The 24,737-nt window shown below is 31.3% G+C and overlaps 1 protein-coding gene across 4 annotated transcripts in view; it reads right to left on the reverse strand.

The window, feature by feature from the left end:
* The window catches only part of LOC118195504 (nephrin-like), a 497,037-nt gene that overhangs the window by 106,392 nt on the left and 365,908 nt on the right, over positions 1-24,737 (reverse strand). For all 4 annotated transcript variants that reach the window (XM_085814172.1, XM_085814182.1, XM_085814164.1 and 1 more), the window contains exons 4-5: positions 17,212-17,269; positions 15,634-15,786 (exon numbers count right to left, since the gene is read on the reverse strand). In XM_085814172.1, the coding sequence (XP_085670298.1) occupies positions 15,634-15,786; positions 17,212-17,269 (211 nt within the window). The remainder of the gene's footprint in view (positions 1-15,633; positions 15,787-17,211; positions 17,270-24,737) is intronic.

Here is a 24,737-nt window from a genome sequence, read left to right on the forward strand (position 1 = left end):
GTTACTTGTATTTACTTTCTGTAATTTATTTTTGTTAATGCTGTAAATGCTTACTAATATGGTTATATTTCAGCATAAATAGTAAAAGACTAATGTCTCTAATATCTTTAATATCTCTTATATAATAAGATACTAAAGTCTATATTAGATATTATTAGAAGTCTAGTCTTATATAAGAGACTAATGTCTATCTATATTAGATATAATATGAGACATTCTCTTATTATATCTCAATTAACATGTATCATCATCTCTTATTTCTATTCATCTACTTCATTTTGGCATTACTTTGCCTTAGATAATTATTTCATTAACTATATGCAAAGACTTAAGCAAATCTTTGAACATTAAATTAGTTAAATTCAAATTTATGTCATTAAACATATTCCCTATGAAATTAAAAGAATTAAAAGTAATCCAAGTAAGTACTTAACACAGTTGATAGTTTCATTAATTATGGTAAACTATATAAGGATTATTCTTATAACAGAGAAAATCCCCTGTGATAGATTTTCTGTAGGCATCTGTCTCATTCGTATGTTCCAAGTGAAGAAGCCATCAGGTGGATTCAAACAAACTGTTTCGCCAACTAAATAAGGCGCAATCGGCTTATCTACCTCTTTAGCAATAATATTATCATAAATGATCGATTTTGATAATTATTGTATATTAGCAAGCTAAAATTTATGTTTAATTTAACAAATAACCTCTTAACATATGTAAATCACTCAACCATATTAAATCGCCATGTCTGTTTATTTCACCAGCGCACATGAATTATTCACTAGCGTTAGACTAATTACATGGATACAAGTAAAAGCGTCAAAGCAAAAGAAACATATAAAATCCTACAAAATTCATCCTTAGTATTTAGCTGAAAAAAATTAGATTTTCTTATAGAAGAAAAGAAATAATTTATTAATAAACATAATTGCTTTGATTATTAAAATTATAAAGCGCTCTTCTCAGTATTTGAAGACTGAAATGGTTATTGGAGAATAATTCATATTTGAATTTTCAGTTTAATCAAAAACATCAACCAAATTCATGAAAAAATTATAATAACTGATAGACAAGTCATGCATTTATGGATTTTTCTTCTATCATAATACTGAGAATTAGTTTTGAATTAACTATCATTTAGTCTTTTGTTTTTTTAGAAATAATCTTGAAGCTTTTTAACAATTTATTTTAAAACATCTGGTGTTACGCAGAAGTAATAAATATTATCATACACTGTTCACCAAACGTATTTTTTAACTATTTAAATTATTACATTTACTATGTGTATCCCCTTACTTTATGTCTTCCTCTCTCTTTTATTTTCCGCCTCCACTGTATTCCTATCCTGTATATGTTATAAGAATTATGCAGAAAACAATTAATTTATGAACGTTCGAGATACTTTTTTGGATAAATGCTCAACATGAATTTTGCTAAGTCAGAAATTTCAGAATGTATGTATTTCTTAAATTTGCTCATCGTTTTTTTCTAGAGGGTTATAGAACAAGTGATTCAAAATGATTGCAGAGTACAATATTTTACCTATTAAAACACATATTTCAAATAGTACCATCAAAATGATCTTTACATGAAGATACAATTTTCTTAGTTTGCTACATATATGTATGTACATATTTTTTCTTGTACGACATTTTTGTATTTTAAATTCTTCTTTAAATTTAATGCATATTTCAACTTTTGCTTTCTACAAAACCTTTACTCAGATTGTGACTCTTATAATAATCTCACATTTAAATACTATTTCTTTTTAAATAATTTCTCATATTTTCTAATTATTTCCTAGGAGATAAGTTATTAAAATTTATCTATGCATATATATACATATATATGTTTAATTTATATATATGTAATATAATGACTTGGAGTAAGCTGTAAAGGACTGACGATGGTTCTCTGCATCTTAACTTGACAAACTTTACTGCGAAATTAGAAAGATGACACTCGAATGAGAGATTTACAAACACACGTGGCTGAACTAAACATAAATTTTATTGCTGGAAACGACCTAATTTTATATAAAATATATTTTTTGTCATACATGATCATGGGCGCAATACGCACCCCACAGTAAGAGATTATATAGAGTATCACATCTTAGAAAACGGCATAGTTAGCAGCAAGATAATGCAAAGGGAGGGAAGTAGCGTCTTGACTGTGAGAGAGCTGAAGCAAAAGTGCGCAATTACCCAATACGGAGGCTCACTAAGAGAAGGTTTTGGTTTAGGTTAGAAATATTTCAGTTCTAGAAATTTTGAGTTCAAATTTTGGATTAGCTATGTCATGAGCGTTACGCAAGCCATGCAAGACGGATTGATCAAACACTATTGCTAATTTAACTTATAATTTTGATTTACATATTTATCTTTCAGATAAGATTGATTTACATGTTTTTATCTTACATATATATAGATGTAAGATGAAAAATCTCTCTCTCTCTGTATATATATATATATATATATATATATAATGATGTGAACTGTTATATAAAAGTGTGGAGGGTGCGACAACAGTTAAAATAATATGTGACCTTTTTATGCTTATCAAGATGTCTACGAATAAATTAATATATTGTTTTGATCACGTTTGCTTCCGTAATGTCATTTTGTTACGCATTAAAATTTTGCCAAGTAATCACAGATAACATCTTATCGTTAACAACTATATTCTAACGCTCAAGTCATCTACACATAATTATCACATATATGTATATATAAAATACTTAAGACTTAAGTTATATTGGTAATATACGCATTCAGACTTGTAAGTCTTAACATTTATTATTTCTGAATTTTTTAAGGTTCCTTAATCGTTTTCTAAATTTATCTAGCTACACTTCAAAACATTTACCTTTCTATAATATACTGGTTCACCATTACCTCGGTTTAGCTATTTTTAATTATTTAACTATTGATCTAATTCTATAGGTACATAGGCGGATAGAAAGCCATGCATATAGATAGTGATGATTCATAGACAGATAGACAAGCAGATAGACAGCCTAAAAAGGCAAACAGTTAAATATACAATTAAATAAAGAGATACATTGAATTGAGTTGGATAGAAGAACAATAGAGCGGCAAACAAATAGGTAGAGAAAGGTAGATGAATAAATCAGTAGACATATATATTTATTCACATGCAAACGAAGAGAAAAATAAATTGACTCATACAAAGACAGGCAGGTTAGAATCCCAGAGAAATCCTGGATGTTTCTAAATGTGTAGTGCCCGTGCGGCATGGGAGCACTCTAAATATAAAGCGAGCTGAAACTCCTCTCGAGAGGTTGGTGGTAGGGGAAGAGGAGTGGAAGACCCTCGTACCCGTCCTCCCGGAGTGCTCACTATCAAAACTGGGGACGGAGCTGAGCTAAATCGCACTGTCACTTGTGAAGTGCCCAAGGCTGTTGCCAACGGCAGGCGTAATCTTGCGCTCTTTGCCACGAGGAACTTCGTGGGCTTGTGCTGACTATAACGTCAGGCAAGTGATCATCAGCAACAGCAACAACACAACAGTTATTTTTCATTCCAAAACTTGAGGATTTGAACTTGTATATTCTCCGCGAATTGGTCTGAACACATCAATTATTTTATCACTCTCGTCATTAAAATTTGCTCCACATCACAAGTGGACTAATATTGCACCTACAGTACTTCATACACATACGAGTACATAATCCTAAAACATAATTCATTATCTTATCTCACGAAATATGCTGCATATGTTGTTTAACTCCATCAGGTGGAAATGTGATTTAGCAGGATTACTTTAATAATTAATTCAATATTGCTATTAAGTGCTTGTTTAATTTCCGAAATAATTTAGAAGTTTCGGGTGAAAGTAAAGTATCTGCAAAAGTATTCCGAGCTATTATCTTACATCTTATCGATTTAACACAAAATTAACAAAGCAAGATTAAAAGATTTTCTCCAATTAATTATTCAAATATTTCGTGTTATACCTGGCTACTGAATTCTTCCTTTAGAAGATTTATTTACCCCATTCCAGGTTCAAAATAAATAGCAGCTATTTAAATATTTAGCAGCCGCGTAATCAATTATTTATGAATGTTCTATGAATCGATTGGAGAAAATCTTCATTAATTATAAATTTTTGAACATCTTTTATTTGCTCGCATATAACATTTGTTTTCTCAACAAATAACTAGTATAAAATATATTAAATTTATAAATTGCAGCTTACAATTAATTAGAATCAATAAAACCTTTGTCGCTAAATGCTAGGCAAGATTTTAAAATACAGTGGTTTGAAAACTATTATATTTAATTTTTGTTGTGGACAAATCTCCTTTATAATTTATTATTTATTGTTGAAGAATTTCAGGATATATCTACAAAAAGAATTAATATGATTCAGAAAACTATTTGCAAAGTATTATGATAAATATAATAAAATTAATATAAGCAGTTCGTATCCACAAAAGTATTTTATTTATTTATCTTTTGTCAGTCTTTATGAAGTTCTTTATATGTCTACTGCAATCTAATTGTCAAATTAAAGTCCTAAATAAATAATTTTGAAGCATAAAATTGTTTTCCACAAATTAGATATGTTGCATACTGCAAGATAATAAATACACTTCTATTTGAAACCAAAATGCACATTATAGTTTCATAAATTACAGTTACTTATTCATATATAGAATTTTCTCATGATGTTTATGGTTTTTCTAAATTTAAATAAAAAAGACTGCATTTAAGTATTGAATACAATCGGTTTAAATGTTATTGCAAATACTGTAATTCTATCGGGTCAGTTCATAAATTTGTGCGCATTAAGAGTATACGTAGAAATCACTATGACGCATTTACTAAAACAATACAATTTTGAACCTGTTGAAACTTGTCATCGTTTAACTAACGTATTATTCAGTTCATCACCCAACTTTCGTAAATATCGAACGCATTTTAGTACCCATAAGAGATGAATATAGATAATCAGTACAAACGTGCTGTGCTACATTTTTTTATTGTCGTGTGGTGAATCTGCCAGGTTTGCAGCGATAAAAATTAATAGTGTACATAATGAACACATTATTACTGTAAGGACTGCCCAGAAATAGTTTTAAAAAAATTAAAATTGGAAAAAGCAGCACTGGTGATGAACCTCGTTCAGGACGGTTTAAGCTGTTACAACCAATCAAACGATTCATTCAGAAGTTTATAGTCAACAACTTTGCCGTCTAAACTCAGAATTGATCAAAAAAACGCCCACGATTGGTGAATATCAAGAAAATGTTGTTTCATCATGATAACGCTAGACCACATACGGCTCGAACAACGCTGCAAAAAATTAGTGAATTTAATTGGGAGCTTTTGCCACATTTTGCTTACTTCCCAGATATTGTCCCAAGTGATTTTCAAATTTAAAATTTTTACTGGGAAAAAAATTAATTCTAAACAGGATGTACACAATGAACTTTCACGTTTTTTGCATCAAACCCAGAGTCTTTCTACAGCAATGGCATAAGAAAGCTGTCTGTAAGATGGCGAGACATTGTAGATAATGGAGGAAAATATACAATTGATTAAAATGTTAAATTGTGTTTTTTTATATTATTTAAAAATTTACCAAAAAATGCGCACGAATTTATGGACTGACCCAATAGAATAATGTTAACAAATTAAGCTAGAAAAATTCAAAGAAAATTTTAAAAGAGTTCAGGAAACGTCTGCAAAAGGAACTTCTCAAATAAAAGCTTTACTATTTTTATTTTAACGAAATGCGCAATTTAACCTTGCACAAAACTGAAAACTGAGTGTAAGCATCCCTATAATTTTAGGATTAGAAATAACGCAGTATGCTAATATAATGTCATTTGAATTCGCCTATTACACAAGGGAGAAATTAAAAGTCAGATTTTGTTTCTAAAGGTGCCCCAAATTCGATTTTGATATCGGTTATATGCTTAAAGACATTATATTTTATCGTTAATATGAACCTTTTCGTCTAATTTTGCGATCAAATTTAAGGTTGCACACTGGCTTAATTTTCACTCTGCATCACATTGCGCCAGACATTATACGTGCCGGACATCGAATTAATTTCACACTGCATCACATTGTGCAAGAAGACATCAGGGCGATTTGATATTAAGATTACGTTTATGATAGCGAGCGCAGAAACATACAGATTCTTATTGTTATGTCATACTTGTATAGTATCGTTGTCGTTTGTTAATTTTCAGTTTGATTTCGATTTTGAGATGAAATTAAAGACGGCAGATGCTCAAAGACCGTTTTAGAATGTTATATTTTAGAATGTTAGGTTTTTAGAGAGGACAATTTTAGTTGTGTTATCGGGTTTCCTAGGCTCAACTGCAGATCACTTTCTTTTCATCATTTTGAGATGAAATTAAAGACGGCAGATGCTCAAAGACCGTTTTAGAATGTTATATTTTAGAATGTCAGGTTTGACCGTTTTAGAATGTTAGGTTTTTAGAGAGGACAATTTTAGTTGTGTTATCAGGTTTCCTAGGCTCAACTGCAGATCACTTTCTTTTCATCGCGCATGCGCAAATGAAGTGTTATTTTGCATAATGTTTTTTCAAAAGTCAAAATCATTTTGTTAAGTTTCAGCAACGTATTATTATTCCTCTTGAATTTTTCACGTTCAATTCTGCAATCACATTTATTCTCATGTATTTGTTTTGCTCAGCTGCAGTCCTTTTGCTTTTACAGCTGGAAAGATTAGTAGAAAATCTCCTAAATCTCCTTTTTCCTACAAAATTAAATTTTCAGAAACCTAGTAATTTGTCACCATGATTTAATTTTATGTCAATAATTTCGAATTCATTCAATATCACAGTAATTAGCAAACGTGTTTGATTACTATTATAATTTTAAGTAATTGTTTATGATATTATGATGTTTCGATACGGGTTTCGTGACGTTTCAATTTAAGATGGGTTACACTGTTATTGAAACTTTTGAATTATGGCAGAGCATGTGAAAACTATCTGCCTGAGGTGAAGGAATACATTCTTGAAAGACATTTTTTAAGGGCAACTGATTTTATTCGGATTATACATGCGACAAATCTTCCATGAAGCCACCCCTTCGTCGAGATTGGAATACAGAGAATGAACTATCAGTGTTTAGCAGCCTTACCCTATCAGCCACCGCTCAACTTAGCTGCGTAGCATATATTACATACAGCAGTACCACGATAATCTCTTTTTCCTCTCTCTAATCTTATTCCTGTCTCCTCCCCCCTCATTTTTAAAAATACCATTTCACTGAAACAAATCTCTTTAAAAACTAATATATATGTACTCTAACGTAATACGCATTTTTAGATATTTTAACGTATAGAATACAGGTTAAAATGTGCCTAAGAAAAGTACTAAAACTTACATTAATATTAAAATAAAAATAATATCGTGCTTGCGTTATTAAAATGCACTGAACCAGTAAGAGAACTAAATTTTGGTCTGTGAATATTTTATTACCAATACATTACTTTTACTCTGAAAGGGAGAAGATAAAATAAAATATAAGCTAGAAAGAGGTTACAACATCCTGGCTTTAGGAATAAATAAAGCAAAATGAACAAAATAACCTCATACAAGGAAAAAAGAATAAAAGTATATAGGATTACATTGTAGAAGAAAGACTGCAGCATGCCCAGTGGGTTTTCTATTATAAAGAACGCTATAAGATCTTAGCAATACGTTTTTCCTTAGGAAACAGGACTTTTTAGTCTCCAAGGTATTGAATTTTAAATATGCAAGGTCGGAATTTATTTGAGAAGTAGAGGAATATTTTGGTTACGTCCGAAGCATATTTTTTTTTATTATTATGAGTGCTTTTATAATTCCTTAAGCACCTTTTTTGAATTATTGCACATTTATTAAGTGATAGTTTTAGAATCAAACTTAATATTATTATAAAACACTCTATGATATCCACCATCAGCATCAAATTATATATCAATGAACCCTAAAATCATTCCACCATATTAATTTCATTGATTAACATGAACGCAAAGGATGTCCAGAGAATACGTTTACAACGGCTATTATTTAACCAGCAAAGTTTACTACAAAATAACACAGTAGATAGTACGTTAGATGATACTACATTCGATAGATACTGACCTACAAAGATTGCAGCGACATCAAATCAGTCTACATTGGATAAAAGAACATGCAGGTCATAAAATCGCCAATAAACTCGCAAAGGAGACTGCCAAATACAACAGAGTCCATATTCAAACATTAAACTACAGTGTTAGAACACCTCAGAACACGGCAGACACAAGTATTTCCTCCAATCAAAAGTAAATATGCTCCACGAGATGCCCATTCCACAATCAATACGTCACGTCAGCAGACATTTAACATCAGCATATGTACTATGTATCTCCTCAAATTTGAAATTTCAAATGCTGAATTTGAAAAAAAAATTTTTATTTATTTATTTACATATTTATTTTATTTTCATTTTTATTTATTTTCTGGAGTACAACTTAACAAGGTTCCGAATAACAGAAGGATTCCATATAAATCTCGAACAACAATCTGCGACCATTCAGCTGATATTTAAGGAAGTACGAGTAATACCGTATAAACGGAAAATCTGCAAGATAATCCATGTGCTCTCCTAGCATACGAAGGAACTTTGTTATGTTAAGCAACAATAACTCATGCATAATTTCGTGTAACACTATTTCATGTATAACTCATGTATGTGCAACAGATACATTTTTTTTTACCATAGCAGTGTTTTCTAAAGTAGACAATTTATAAATGAATGCTTGCTACCTGCGGTGCGGTTTTTCACTATAGGTGTTGACGTGGGGCAAAATTTACTATCCTAGGGGTTAGAAGGGGATTGGTGTTGTCCTACTTGGAGGGTGATGAAATTTTATAAGAAGTCAGTGATGATCAAAGGATCGATAGTCGAAATTCAAAAAACATGCGTACGCTACGTTTTGAAACTCAAAAGTATACTTAAAAAAGAACTTAAAGAAATATACCAAATTTAAGCTCTTACCGAACCAATGTCGAACATTTCTCTCTTTTAGTTAGGGCAAGCAAGCTTTAATCAAGTAAATAATTTACTTTGAGAAACAAGAGACTGCTTTCGAACAAGAATTAAATTAAGCAATTTTTATGCAAATATTAAACAAAAGTTGCATCGCTACATCAAATGCAGCTACCACAATAATTAAAATCGAACTTTTGTGCAATTAGAAACTGTGATTTTGTTTCTGAAAGTTTGTTTGTATTTGTAAAATTTTAAATAATAATTAAAAAATAATATAATTTAAATCTAATTAAACCTTGCTTTCAAAACGGTTGTTCATATTCTTAGTCTAATTGTTATATATAAGCTGTTTATGTGCAGTTGTTTGTATTACGATCATGTTTTAAATTATAGAAAAATATAAGAAGGTCCATGACGAAAGGCTAATCTTTTAAAAGGAGTCGATGCGAGAAAAGAATTGGAGATTCGTGGAATAACTTATGGTAAATATATGATGTTCCTCTTCTCATCAACATGGTTTTCATTACCTCATCAACATAGATGGTTCAACGTCAAAAATAAAACAAAATGGTTCAACGTCAGTTTTGTTTACAGTTTATGTTACTGTAACTAAAATCGAGGTAAAAGAATGAATTAGGAAAAGAACACTAAAATAACAATTTAAAAATCACGAGAGGGCTAAAATATTTCCTCGTAATAATTATGACACCTATAAAAAATCAAATTTGAAAGCATAATCCGCTAATCGTTTTTCAAAATATATGCTTTTTACAATTAAAATCGAAGTTGGTTGTAAAGAACACCAAAATACTACTATTTTTAACCATTATTATATCTAAAAAGATTAAACATTCTTATATAATAAAAACCTAAAACCTAAATGCCTCTAACATTTTAAAATTTCATTTCATCTGTAAAAAACTTATATAAACGTAATACTACGCTAAAAAAATCGTGTTATCTTTTTGTATGCTTTTTAAATGCTCTTAATTATTACTTGCTCATGAAACTTAATAAAACTTCTCAATCATTATATCACCTCAGAATTGCCGGAGAAGTAATCTGCATAATAAGCAAGACATTTATTTTAGACCAAACATCTTCAGTTAAAAAATCAATACCACTGCAAATTACACAAAGCATCACTACTACGACACGTTTTAGTACCAATAATTAAGGAATTCTGAGGCTCTAAAAATTGCCTTAAGACATTTTCCCACGGCTTACACCCATCTTTTCGAGACCACAGATTTTCCCACGGTGTTCATCTTCACCAGAGTGGTCAGATAAAAAAAAGTAGCCTGAGCAAGAGCCTTGTCCAAGGACGTAAAAAAAATAATCTATAAGGATGAGACGAAGAACGTGGTTGCTCGCAGTGGATGTCTATTTAGGTATTCCGGAGACGACGTTAATAAGGTAAGAATTATATAGAGATAAGTGCATGGTTGTTTAAATGTTATTTTCAAGGAGTGTGTTGTTCGGAGAATAAATGTAGTGCAAGGTCTTAGAGTGCTGGAAGGCTATGTTTTTTCATTAAAAAATATTTTCCCACGTTATTTTTTTCCCATTTCTGTTTAGGGATTTACCCACGTAGGGATGTCATTCAACTGAAAGGTCGTCTTTGATAGCAATCGATACATTTTTCCATTAGCACATATTAAGAAAGAATGGTATATCTACTTTAAGAGGACGCGTTGATAGAAAACTGGTTTCAAATACTGCCAATATGAGAAACCTCAGCACATTCTATGCTTCCTTGAAATTCAGAGATAAGGAAACGTATGTATTGACATTTTGAGACTGCATCTTTACAGGATTAGCTAGTGAATGTGAAACGCTTTGCTTTTTAATAGTATTACACACTTTTTTTTTAATTTCCCATGTGTAGTTCGCTGTTTTTTGATTAACAATGCTATCACCAACTGCAAAGTTGTAGTTCGAGCTCTCTGAATAACGAGCAAGTAAATCGGTATTCCTTGATGATATATTTTTTATTTATCAAATGTCTGACCATTAATCATCAAGTCATTAGGCAACGAGCTCTCCAATATTTCTTTACAATACAGTCCAAACTGTTAAGTGTGCACAGGTCTATATGAGCACCGTTCATGACTTTTCCAGAATTCCATAAAGCATATAAAGGTGAGGAAGTCAGATTAAAACCAAACAAATGAGCACAAAGGCAGTCATGTCCAGTCATCGGTTTAAACTCAGCCATAGCAGTAGCGCAAAGAGAGCCCGAGACACCGTCATCTTTCAGTAGCACTCTCCATGATTTATTTTCAGCAGCATTATGAAAGGAATTTTTATAAATCCTATTAATTTCAAGTTTAGCAAAGTGAAGAGAAAGGTCGGGGAAATTCTTACCTTTTTCTGCCAAAAAGTCCGCAATCTATAATTGTATACCTTTTGGAGAAATCCTTCTCTTTTTCTGCCAAAAGGTCAGCAATTTGCCAAAGGTAATTGTATTCTCTGATGATATATTTATGAAGAATTATGAAAAGTAATTTTACTTCAAAAACAAATGCCAAGCCACAGCCTAGAAGTTTACAAATATTTCTTTGCCAAACGTTACTAATATTTATACGAAAATGGTGTTGTTAATATTTTAGTTTAAAATCAAGTCCAGCTAGAATAGCTATCATTAAACCGAGCCCACTGAAGTCATTTATTTATATTACAAATTAAAACAGTTCACTAATGGTACTGGTGAGAGTATGACTCTGCTCAGTTCTGCTCCAATCCTGAAGGAGAGCACCCCGGTGGGGTGTACAGGTCCACCCCTCTTCGTCAGTCTCTCTAGCGTCAGTCTCTCTAGAGGACCTTTCAGCTCGCCGCGTATTACCGATGATGAACAAATATAATACATTCACAATACATCCATGCCACACACACACAGATACAATACATCCATGCCACACACACACAGATACAATACATCCATGCCACACACACACAGATACAATACATCCATGCCACACACACACAGATACAATACATCAATGCCTTCTCCGGATTTGAACCCGGGCCCTTCGATACGGCATTCAGCGTCGCTAAGCACTCTTCCAGTTGGGTGGAACAGCTATTACATTTATTAAAATCTATTTGAATAGTTACTGTTCGATATATTTCAAGCAGTTCAATACGAAGGCTACCTGTTTCGTGTATCTATAAAAAGCAAAGTAAACTGAATAGGTATTTAAAGTTTTAGTTAATAAATGCATTTGCATATCTTATTTAGTTTGCAAATCATACTCAAGTATGAGTAACTATTTTTCTATCATAAAATAAATCAATTTTTAGCTACGTTTTACATTGATGCAGTATTAAATTGGAATGAAAAACTCAGATTTACAAAAAATATGATTTCAAATATTTGATAGCGCTTAAGGGGACCGTGGACTTTGAAAAAGATAAAAATCGACCAAAATATTGAATTTTTTTTTACTCTCGTTGTATTACATATACTTAACTGCATCGTATGTAAAAAACCGAATTCAAATATTCTAATTTTTAATGAAGTTACAAGCATTTAAAATGTGTAACCAACATAAACTTTGCCCTTTAAATTTTGGCGAAAATGTAAACAAATACGTTTCAACAGCTATTTGCTGATATTTATATACTTATATATTTAATTCTTTATAAACCTGGCAATATAACGTTTTAACTGTAACTGCCATTTCACTGTTTACAGTTTAAAAGTGTTTTCCTCGCTATTTTCTTTAGTTCTTTTACTAAAAGTGTTTTGCTGTGTTTTATACAACTACATTTTGCAGGACTGTTTATAACTGAGTTTCTTGGACTGGAAGAACTGCAGATTAATTTATAACCTCTTGCGTAAAAGTATATATATATATATATATTTATTTATTTATTGTACATTATGCATGCCATAAGTCGTCGTTACCGTAAGCCTAAAGGGCGACCATGGAAGAAAAAACTTGCAGCTGTCAGCAAAATTGAAAAACGATGGGCAGCTCATTCGGAAAATGACGTGACATTGAACAGTGAAGAAGTTTCTTCCAAAAATAAACAAACAATTTTTTCTGAAAGTTCTATAGTTGAAGCAAGTACTTCAATAAGTGCCAGTGTAAAGAAACTGAATGAAAGTTTATTACGAACGTCTGACTGTGGTGATAACCGAAATGATGATTCATATATTTTGATAAATCGTAAAATGTGGAATCCATTGCTATGTAATATAAAGTGTGACGAGTGCTCAACCAACTCTTTAGGTATTGTTTCGAAAGGAATATATGGATATTCTACAAAACTTGAATTAGTTTGTAAAAACTGTGATAAAATATTTAGTTCAACATTTTCAAGTGAGCGGGTAAAACGGTCAAATACTTTTGATCGAACGAAACTTGTCGAAGCATTTTTGAAAATAGGCAAAGGCCACGCCGCCTTAGAAGTGTTTTCCATGATTATGGGAATTCATGCTATGGACAAAAAGACATTTGCTAAATGTTTACACAGTTTGTCTGAAGAAAAGGGGAAACTAAAAGGTGATTTCCTTCAGTTTTCTAGAAATATTGTTCGAAACAAGCATAAAAAATTAATTAATATAAATAATGATGAGTGTATAGATATCACAGTGTCGTATGATGGCACATGGCAAAAACGTGGGCATAGATCACTGTATGGAATAGGTATCGTCGTAGATGTCTTGACTGGGTTAGTTATCGACTACGAAATTCTGTCAAAATATTGTCCTGAATGTGTATGCGCGAAAAGAGATATGGGTGCTGACAGTGCGTAATTTCATATATGGTTTGAAAGCCACAAACCAGAGTGTTCCAAAAATTTTTCTGGTTCGTCTAATGCTATGGAAATGAAAGCCGCAGAAATTTTATGGAAACGGTCCATCAGTACATGTAATATGCGATATGTTGGGATACTTTCTGATGGGGATGCGAAAACATATCAACATTTATTAACTCTGAATCTTTATGGTAATGACGTAAAAATTAGTAAAGAAGAATGTATCAATCATGTAGCAAAACGTTTAGGGGCAGGATTGCGCAATAAAGTTAATAAGCTGCGTTCCAGAGGTATATGTATCGGTGGACGAAAAGAAGGTAATCTGAAGGAAACTACAATTCTAAAGTTAACAAACTATTACAGAAAGGCCATAAAAGATAACATACCGGATATAGACAAAATGAAATCTGCAATTTATGCAAGCTTACTACACTGTTCATCTACTGATGTCTCACCAAAACATTCGAAATGTCCTACCGGTACGTTGTCATGGTGTTTTTATCAACGTGCAGTAGCAAATGAAGAGCAGCCGAAAGCACATAAAGCCATGAAAACTAAAGTATCTGAAAGTGTTCTTTCTCAAATATTGCCACTTTATCAAAGGCTAGCTAGCACAGAATTGCTGTCCAGATGCATTTCTGGTAAAACACAAAATGCTAATGAAAGTATCCATAGTTTAATTTGGAACAATTGCCCTAAAGAGGTGTTTATTTCTAAAAAAAGGCTAGAAATGTCAGTATTATCAACAATTAATGAATTTAACTTTGGTTGTGAAAATGCTATAAGCGTAGAACAGGAAGAAGTGAACTCGTTTTCCCTACTCATTGCAAAAAAGCGCGATCAGCGTCGCTTGAACCAAAGTAAAAAGAGAAGTTTACCTGCATGGAAAAAACACAGAAATAGTAAAAAATATTGTAAATCAGTAAACGATAATGCAATTGTAGCAAATGAAGGTAAAACATATGGTGCGGGTGATTTTTAAAAATTTCATTGGGTATACGTCATAAATTGTTTCTACCTGTATAACTTCGAATCACCTAGCAATTTGTCATATGTTTATTTTTGTCATATTTAATATTGAGATTAAAAATAGTTAAATCTTACAAAAATGTTATCGAATGTTTACAAATTTATATTCAAAGTTAATTTTCTGTTTCTCATGACCATGTATTAAAGGTAAGTTTGAAGGAAAACTTTAAATTCATTTTTCTCAAAACAAATTTTTTCGCAATTTGTGTGTTTTGAAAATGCTCCATGCGTCTCATTTTTAGTTAAAAATGGATGATATTTGGAAGAAACTATATTGTTATATGTTACAGTAGATCTGTGTACGCATTTTTAGATATGAGGTTATTAAGAAGTTTAAACTTGTGAAAACCTTTAACAAAAGGTGAAATTTTTTCGAAAATTGGGTTTAAGTTCACAAAAATAGCCTTTAAAAATTTCTCATCCATCATATTCAATAACGAATACACAAATACTTTTACCAAGCCTTTATAAGTAACATAAAGCAAACATTAGGAAAAAATATTAAAAATTAGAGCGCATGGAGCATTTTAAATTTTTAATTAAAATAATTAATTAATTGCTTTAAAAATTTTTAATTTAAAATAAATTGAAATTTTGAGCATATATTTTGTACACTGGTGCTATAAGATGTACATGTATAAAATTTCTTGTTGAAAAAATGAAAACTTAAAAAAATAATTTTTAAAGTCCACCGTCCCCTTAAATCAAGCATCCTTATTAACATCACGTTTCATCATAAATATAGTATTCATACTAATATACATATTTATATTATTTATCAAGAATACAGCGAAAGGTTTAGTACCTGGCCTCAATTCAATGCCCTTCCTGTGCCATCGTATGCCAGCTGCTGGCTTGCCGCCGGCTACAATGCATTTTAAAGCCAAAGTCTCGCCTTCTAATACTTCAACTATACTGCCATTAGGATGCTGTGATATTGAAATTGACGCAGGCGGCACTGCAAAATTAAAAATCAACATTAATATTTGCAATGATTAAGCTTAAAATAGTGAATCTACTGTTATATAAGCAAGAGTAAAAAATTTCTGTTTAAATAATTCTACATATTACACTCAACACAATCAAAATTAGCATGCAATCAACTGAAAATTATTTATTCGAACAAAATATATAAAAATTGCAGTCTAAATTTTAATAAATTACAAAAACCTTAATTTCAAAGAACTTTTAGAAATACTCTAGTAAGAATACATTAGCATTTTACTCAAAGGAATTAATACTGCAGCAATAATATATCACGCAATTTAAAATTTATTTAAGAATTTAAATTTTTTTTAGAAATATTGCAGAAATATCATAAAATAACATGCACATTGTAATAAGCTATTAAGTTATTTTACGTGAATGTTTTAAGTTATGCTAAATTAACATGAAATGCTCTAGCATATTGTAACCTATAAATATCAATTTTAGCTTATTGTTCTTTGTTTACACTGTAAGATATTTTTTATGATTATTATTTACGCGTTCCACCCTAAGGCACTACATTGAAGGGAGGGATGCCTTCGTGGAGGACAGTGTGAGGGAATTGGCTCGTATAAACGCGTTACACAAGGGAAAAATTACGTAAACGCCCATGCAGCCAGTTTGTTCGTGGGATTCAAACCTCGGACCGGGCTATCAGTATTCAGAGACCTTACCGCTCGACCGCTAGTGGGCCTAAGCTAGTGTTTAACCACAATTTCTGTTCTGAAAATAAACTTAAATAACGTAATGGAATAAAACGGGAATCAAAATACCTCCAATGTACAAAATTTATTCTCTTAATATGCAGCGTAAATGCAGACAGTTATTTTATATCAACTTTTCTGATTATGCTGTGATGTATTTTTGCATAAACTTTTATTTCTGAGAACAAAGCATGATGTTTCCTCGAGCGCCAAATGTAATAATTTAAACTATTATTTGTATTGCGTAATTATCATTTGCATAATATTAACGGCTTGCTTTAAGTTTTCTTGATTTTTCGATTATCTAGATGAGTAGTGAGTCCAGTTACACTGAATAATTAGAGTTTTACTATACTTAAATAAGCTGTATTACAATGCGAAACAGTTACAGTGAGCAATCAGTAAAAGAGAAAGGTTATTTTTATTATACTGAGAACTAGCTGCATGGTTTACTTACAGTTACAATGAGCATTCACTAAAAGAAAAGAGTTATTTTTATTTGTATTGGGAACTAGCTGCACGGTTTACTCAGTTCTTCAAAAGGTGGGTTATATTTGCAAGAGAAAATTTTATTTTTTTCTAAACCCTTCAAAACATTTATATTTATTTAATATTTAACAGGATGTCAAAACTATTTTTAAAAAATTCGTTAATTAATAATTTCGTTTCAAAATAAATGGTAATTTACTTACTTAGGACGGTAAGGTTTACATCAGCACGTATGGCTTTATTTTCTCCAGCTGGTCCAACCTATAAGTTTCAGAAGTTCAATTATTACATTTTTGAACGCATAAAATACATAAAATTAATGAATCACAAAAATATTATGGCAGTTTAATTTGTTTCAAAAATTTACCTTCCTAAACAGAAAGAAAATGAGTTCCAAATCACTTTACTATTATTATTATTATTACTACTGCAGTTATTGCCCAATATTCAAACTAAAAATCTTCTTAATTGATTACTTACCGAGGAAAAATATTCATATTATTACAGTAATATATTAACCGTGCAAATCTCCCAACAATTTAAAATATAATCAGACACATGGAGCATAACTTCGATTTTGATATTATATTATGTCCGATGAGTTTAGCCCAATGGCACAAAAACATTTATTTTAAGTAAACATATGCAGATATATATAGAGAGATTCCACTCACTACATATAGAAATTTATCAAAATTACGAATTGTAAATAATTAAACGCAGTTTTCTAAAACTTAAGCTTATTCTTTGCAAACGCAAATTAGTAGATCTTCATAATCAATAATCGGAATATTACTCTTAATTTGGGGAGAAAGGGTCAATACAGTGCATGCACTGACAAAGCGGTGTCCGCCAATAACATCGCGGCAAAAACATCGCGGACGAAAACGTCGCAGAGAAAACAACGCAAGGCGAAAACGTCGTGCTACAAAACATCGTGGGAGAAAACATCGCAGTTCTAAAACATCGTGGTACAAAACATCGTCGTCGAAAATAAAGCGGTTCAAAAACTTCGCAGTTTAAAAATATCGTCGTCGAAAATATCGTGGTAAAAAATAAAGTATCTACAAATCATCGCGTGAGGATAACATCGCAGACATACTTTTCTTCAGACTTTAATAACTGTAAATAGATATTCCCATAACAATTTGTGAGCGTAAAATAGAAAGTAGGATAATTTGTTTTCATATTTTATATTAACTAATTTTTGCTGAGGAAATAAGAAGGAAACTTAAGCATAGAAAATTAATGCAACTTATAGCACTTAATAGAATTTTAAACCGACATAGTTAACTAACAAAGACCATTAATAAATAATTTTTATAAAGTTTTTACTGGTAATTTTTCATAAAAAGTATAATCTATAAGTTGCTTTTAATTTTCTATGCTTATGTTTCCTTCTTACTTTTTCAGCAAAAATTTATTAGTTAATCAAAAAATGTGAAAGTAAAAATTATTATTCTTTACATCTTGCGCTCTCAAATTATTATGGGAATATCTATTTACAGTTATTAAAGCCTAAAAAAGCATGTCTGCGATGTTATCGTCATGCGATGATTTGTAGATACTTTATTTTTTACCACGATATTTTCGACGACGATGTTTTCAAACTGCGAAGTTTTTGAACCGCTTTATTTTCGACGACGATATTTTGTACCACGATGTTTTAGAACTGCGATGTTTTCTCCCACGATGTTTTGTAGCACGACGTTTTCGCCTTGCGTTGTTTTCTCTGCGACGTTTTCGTCCGCGATGTTTTCGGCTGTAACCGACAAAGCAGATATGAAAATAATCCGCGTTATTGACGTATGAATAAATACTTTATCAATGTTCTATCTCAGTCATATGTAAAGCAAATCTGTACTGGTTAATAATATAATTAAATAAGATATTGGTGATTCTTCCATTTATGCGCTTTTCTGAAAAGGAAAAAATAAACGAAAAGTATTATTGAATAGATAAGAAAGGACTTAAAATATTTTTAAAATCAAAAATTAATCTTTTTTTAAACACTAAGGGATAGAAGAAAAAGGCCTCCTTACACGGATAATATATCAATAATAATTTATAAGATTGACTACTCTTATATATTCCTGTTAATATTTTATATTTTAACTTATTCCAACCTCTCGTTTTAAGGTTAGTTCGGAAATTTTAATATAAAGAAATATAAATGAACGGTTAAAGGACCAAAAATGATTAATAATGGACGACGAATTATTTTTTCATATTATTACTGCTATCCAGTTACAAAGACCAATTTAAATTTTTTACCATTCATTTTTAATCTCGGAAAATGTTCATTCAATTTAACAAAAGAAAAATAAAATTATTTAAATTATATTTTGACGCATATTAATACGCAAAATACCTCACTTTACAACATTCATACACATAAAGATTAGCATAATATGTTAAATAGTTCTGCAACAAATTGTCAGTTTCAAAATATCTTCCTGTTTCGTGGAAGAAAATTTACATTACTAAAGAAAGCTTCCGCACAGAATAAGATCCATTCAGAAGTTGAAAAATATAAAGTGATTTAGAAATACTTGCCTCCTTAAATAACATTTCACAAAGCGCAGTTTATTTTTGAAAAAGTAAAGCTATTATTCGAAATTCATTTCCGAATAGAATACTGAAAAAGATTTTTAAGTTTCCCGAAATGCATAATCAAACAAAGAAACTAAAAGTTTTAAAAAATGTACCCCTAAAGATCACAATCATAATAATGTTTCTCATTTGAAATTGAAACGATTCTCGAAGAACTGCAATAAATAATCATTGTCTAAGTTTCAAGATATTATTTTTTTCAAAGTTTTTATTTAATTATCTATTTATTTTACAGAATTATATTAAAGAAATAATTTTAACGGATCCAGATGAATTTTTGTATCTTTTCACAGTTTAAAATTCTTAAAACACCATACTCTTAAATTCCACAGCTAAACTTTTATTGTAACAAATATTAAAAATTAGAAATATTAACAGTCAAACTAAGCTTCGTTTTCAAATTTTGCGATAGAATATAAAGAATCGCCGCAGTTTTTATTTCACCTCTTTGTTTTCTTTCTTTTCTTTACGCTGAATCAAATTTTTCTCACTGGGTTAGTCACGGTTACAGAAGTAAGATTCTTAAACGACCAAACGATTCTGCTTTGTTTTGTTCCGTTTATCTTATTTATTCGTAGTTTTCCGCGCAGTCATTCGCGAAAACTTTAAGAAGGGAAAGATGCAGGCAGAAAAAAAAATGCTTCATTAGTTGCTTGGTTAATGAAAACAGAGCAGAACTTGTGTAATTAAATTAGCCGTACTTAAAATAACTGCACAATCTTAACGGGAAAAGAACTGGAAATAAGCTAATGTTTATTCTAGACTGGAATAAGCAGTTAGCAAGTAATTATTAACAAGTATGCACATGCATGTTATTAGTGGCGAAATATTCATAATTTAACAAGTGCAAGACTAGAGCCTTCTTAAAAGAACCATTGCGCACTATAAACTTGAGTTATAATTAAGGGTTAAATGCCGTAATAATCATCAAATAGATAGCATGATTTGTTTGATTTTAATGTGTCAATCATTTCATCTGTTGACAATAATTTAATTTGTTAGTACAATATTGTGAGAATTATTTTTCTTTTTTTTTTTAACCTTCGAAATATGAACCTTAAATGGAATATGTACTGCAACATATTGCCGTCAATATATTTACTGGCTTTGGTAAACTTAAACATTAATACTGAAATTATAAATAATAGAACTATTTATAAGGCGTCATATAAAATTTTATTTCTACAGTTTTTATCATAAGGATATTTCAAAATTGCGGTAGGTTTCGAATTACGATTTTTCAAACACGTTATTTATCAAAGTTGGGACAATTTCTCGGCGCCCTCTTACGCACATAAAAACTGTTGTTTACTCATCAGAGTCGCATTCCATAAATGAAAGTAGCAGCGTCTCAGAAGTAATCCATGAAATCACTGCACAAGGAATGTTTCTAATGAGTTCCGGTTTGTGCAATTGTATATGAAATATAGCTCACTTTCATTCGTTCAACATAATAAAAAAATATATATAAGTATTACTAGAAAACTTGTTGTGACTTATCTCACTTGTCTGACAATAACATCTTGTAGCACGTTTCGAGTGCGTAAATGTAGACTAACCTCTTTAATTGCTCAGAACAGCTTTCTCTCTGTTAGCAACAAAATACTCATTTATAAGACCCTTTTGGGTACCATACTCACCTACGCCTGTCCTGTTTAGGGTTACACTTGTAAAACAAGTATGCAAAAATTGCAAATTGTTCAAAAAGTTGTGTTTAAACAGGCGGTGATTTATCGTTGGTTCACCGGGAACTCGGCAATACACCGTAGGCTTAAAATTCCAGAATTACATGTTTACATGGCTATGCTAGCCGAAAAATTCTTTATGAGAATTCCTGACGTGCGAAACAGCATCATAACTGTATTAAACTGCGATTACCAAAGTCCTGACAATCAGTTTGGTTTAGGTTTGGTTTATTAGATTACGGCAAAGCACTCGAGGGCTATCTGCCTTCGTGGAGGACTTTTTAAGGGAAACTGGCTCGTATACACGTTACACATGAGGAAAACCACGAAAACACCCATGCAGCCAGCCCGTTCGCGGGATTCGAACCTCGGACCGAACTACCAGTGTTCAGCGACGTTACCGCTCGGCCGCTGGTGGGCACCTGACAATCAGAGAAGGCCGCTTGCAATTCTTCAACAGTTAAATCAGTAATTTATGTGACCTCTCATTGAAATTTGTTATGTAAATATTTCTGTTCATATCCTTGTTGTCTTTTTTGCTTTGTACTTATGTTTATTATGCATCTCGTATTTTCGTAATCATGTCAATTCACACACGGTCCACCAGAAACTGTTTTTGCAAATATCGGCATTTCTTTTCATAATCTTCAATATAATTGCTATTAAATTGCGCACTGCTCTTTGACTACCAGTTCAGGTATTAGTCTCATTCCGACTTTCTATGTGCTTTCGAGGTTCTTCTACTATGCTACCCATTTTGATAAATCATGCTCATGCGTTCTCTCGACAATATGAACTATTACAACTCTTAGCGTTCCAAAATCGACACTTTATTATACCGGTTAGCGGCGCGGTTGCACGGGGGCACCCATTACAGCAAACCTTTCATATCTGCTTAAGTCGACAATAGCCTAAGCCTGACCGTGGCCAGGAGGACAAGATTGCGCCTGTCGTTGGCAATAGCCTTGCTGGCACTATACAGGTAACAGTATGACTTAGCTCAGCTCACCCCCCACCATTTTGATGGGCAGCAGCCCGGAAAGATGGGTTCGAGGGTCTTCCATTCCTCTACCCCTATCATTAACCTCTCGAGAGAATTTTCCTTTCGCCGCATATTTAGGGTGACCCCTTGTTACACAGATACTATACAATTACAAATATCCATGCCTTTTCAGGGATTCGAACATGCCCCGTTCCGTACGACAGTCAGTACTGCTGACCACTGTGCCGGTTGGGCGGCTACTTTAGAAGTAAAGTTTTAAAGTTTTCATATTCAGTTAAACAAATATTCTTTTATGCACATATCCAAAGTTACTGAATTTGCAAAAAGAGTTTTTAAATACCATACTTATGAAGTACAGAAGCTAGACTATAAAAAAATTTAAAATCAAAATATTTTTTTTAAATCAAAATAGAAAAAAAAAACTTTAAGTGTAGGAAGGGTTTTCACCTAAACCATTATTATTATTTGTCTTCTGTATAAAATATAAATTATATAGATAACTCTTTTCTTACTCCACCTCTCAAAATCTACTATACAAATATTTTATTATTTATAATTCATAACAGCTAGTAACAAATCAAATACTAAAAAATCGCATTAAATGTTTACACAAGCTGGAACTGAAAGACACAATTTCCTTGTTTCTCATCTAAATAATTGTGTGATACTTTATCGCTATACTCATCATCTTAAGTCATATGTTAATGACAGTTACTGTCTGCATATTTATGATAATTATCATATCCACCTTATGAAGAGTTTTTAGTTACTAAGCTCCAACACGTGCATGAAAAAATTATTAATACAAAACAGCATAATTTTAAAACCACAGTCTTTGAGGACTTAAATCTCCAATGAGACGCTCATCTGCAAATTTCAGTTTATTACTTACTTAGTAAGATCAACAATATTTCTTTTGGTAAAAATTCTAATTTCCAAAGTCTTCCATGAATTTTCTAATTTTAATATGCATCTACAACGTGTATCAAATTAAGAACAGCAAGCTAAATTATTAAAGCTCCATATTATAATTATAATTCCGGTATTTAAAAACCTGTGTGGAACTTCTAATTGACCAAGCGGAAATTTCCCAGTTTCGTAGAGATAATAGTTTTGCTTAATATAAAGTAACGCTCGAGTTCCTTAATTTAAATCTCAAGCAATACGAATCTTCCTACGCTACGTGAAAAGGAAAATTTATTTTACATTCTCAATATATCCAGTTGCTTTAAAAGTGTTTGTGTCATCCTACGCCTTCGGGCTTTACTTAGCGGAAGTTCAAAATTACTCCATAATCTTCTCTTTTCAATTCAATGGAAGGAACGTTAACGTGTTGAGTTTTATCACTTTTCTATTCTATCTCTTGCAGTTTTAGGATTGTAATATTTTAATAATTGTATTTATGGAGAAATAATCCTATAATAAAATGAAAGGTGTTATCACAATGATTCTTGTTACTACATTAAAACGTTATGTTACTTTTTTTCAGATTATGTGCTTCTAAGCTATATTTCCTTTGAGAAAATTGGAAAGAAATATTCTTGAAATTTCATCGAATTTTAAACCATTTCTGGAGATAAGAAAGAAAATTTTAAAAAAAGATTACGAAAAAATTATAAAAAGGAAATTAATAGCTACAGAGTGTTTCTACAGTTTCTTTTTATTAAATCCACTAAATAGAATGGAGTGTTAATAATTTTTACACTCTAAAAATCTCTTGCCCTTTTTTGAAAAATTATTGGTCCAAAGGGTTAATTTGCCCAGAAGGGCTTTTAAATTCGTTTTGGAATTTTGCGTCATCCACTATAAAATAATGTTCCACTTTTCAAACTGTTACCACCAAATATTAGAGCCCTGCATTATATTTAAAGAAATTAAGTGATAAAGAATCCGCATGAATGTATGTATGTTCCTCACACTGTGAAAAAACAACGGTACCGAGAGAAATCACATTTTGAATAACGGAAACCTCCACTAGAATATGGGCATCTGAAAGCCCAAATTTTGAATCTGGAATTTGTTTTATTATCTATTTCATATTTTGTAAAACTTTAACCAGTTTTCGATTAACAAATCAACGATTTCGAAGCGAGCAATGGAAACACTGTACGGAAAAGGAAAAACGTTTTTATCTGCAGAGCGTGAGACTGTGTATCGGAAATTCTAAACTTATGCTCTTTTTAAATATTTTGTGACATTGCTGTTGAACTGAATTTTATGGTTGAAGTGCAAAGAACATGATAGTTAATAAATATAGTAACACAAACGTTAAAAAACTCCCTTTTGGGCGTAATATAAATTTTGAATGCTTTCAGATTTTTTATCTATTATCATTACAATTTATCTTTTTTTCCTGACTATAGTACTCTAATCGTATGTTTCAATACATTTCACTTATATTTTCTTTCTTCTGTTTTTAAACATGTAA

This window comes from Stegodyphus dumicola, chromosome 1, assembly GCF_044657685.1.
Source record: "Stegodyphus dumicola isolate Sdum_Otavi_A_Nest chromosome 1, ASM4465768v1".
In the NCBI taxonomy this organism is placed as follows: domain Eukaryota; kingdom Metazoa; phylum Arthropoda; class Arachnida; order Araneae; family Eresidae; genus Stegodyphus; species Stegodyphus dumicola.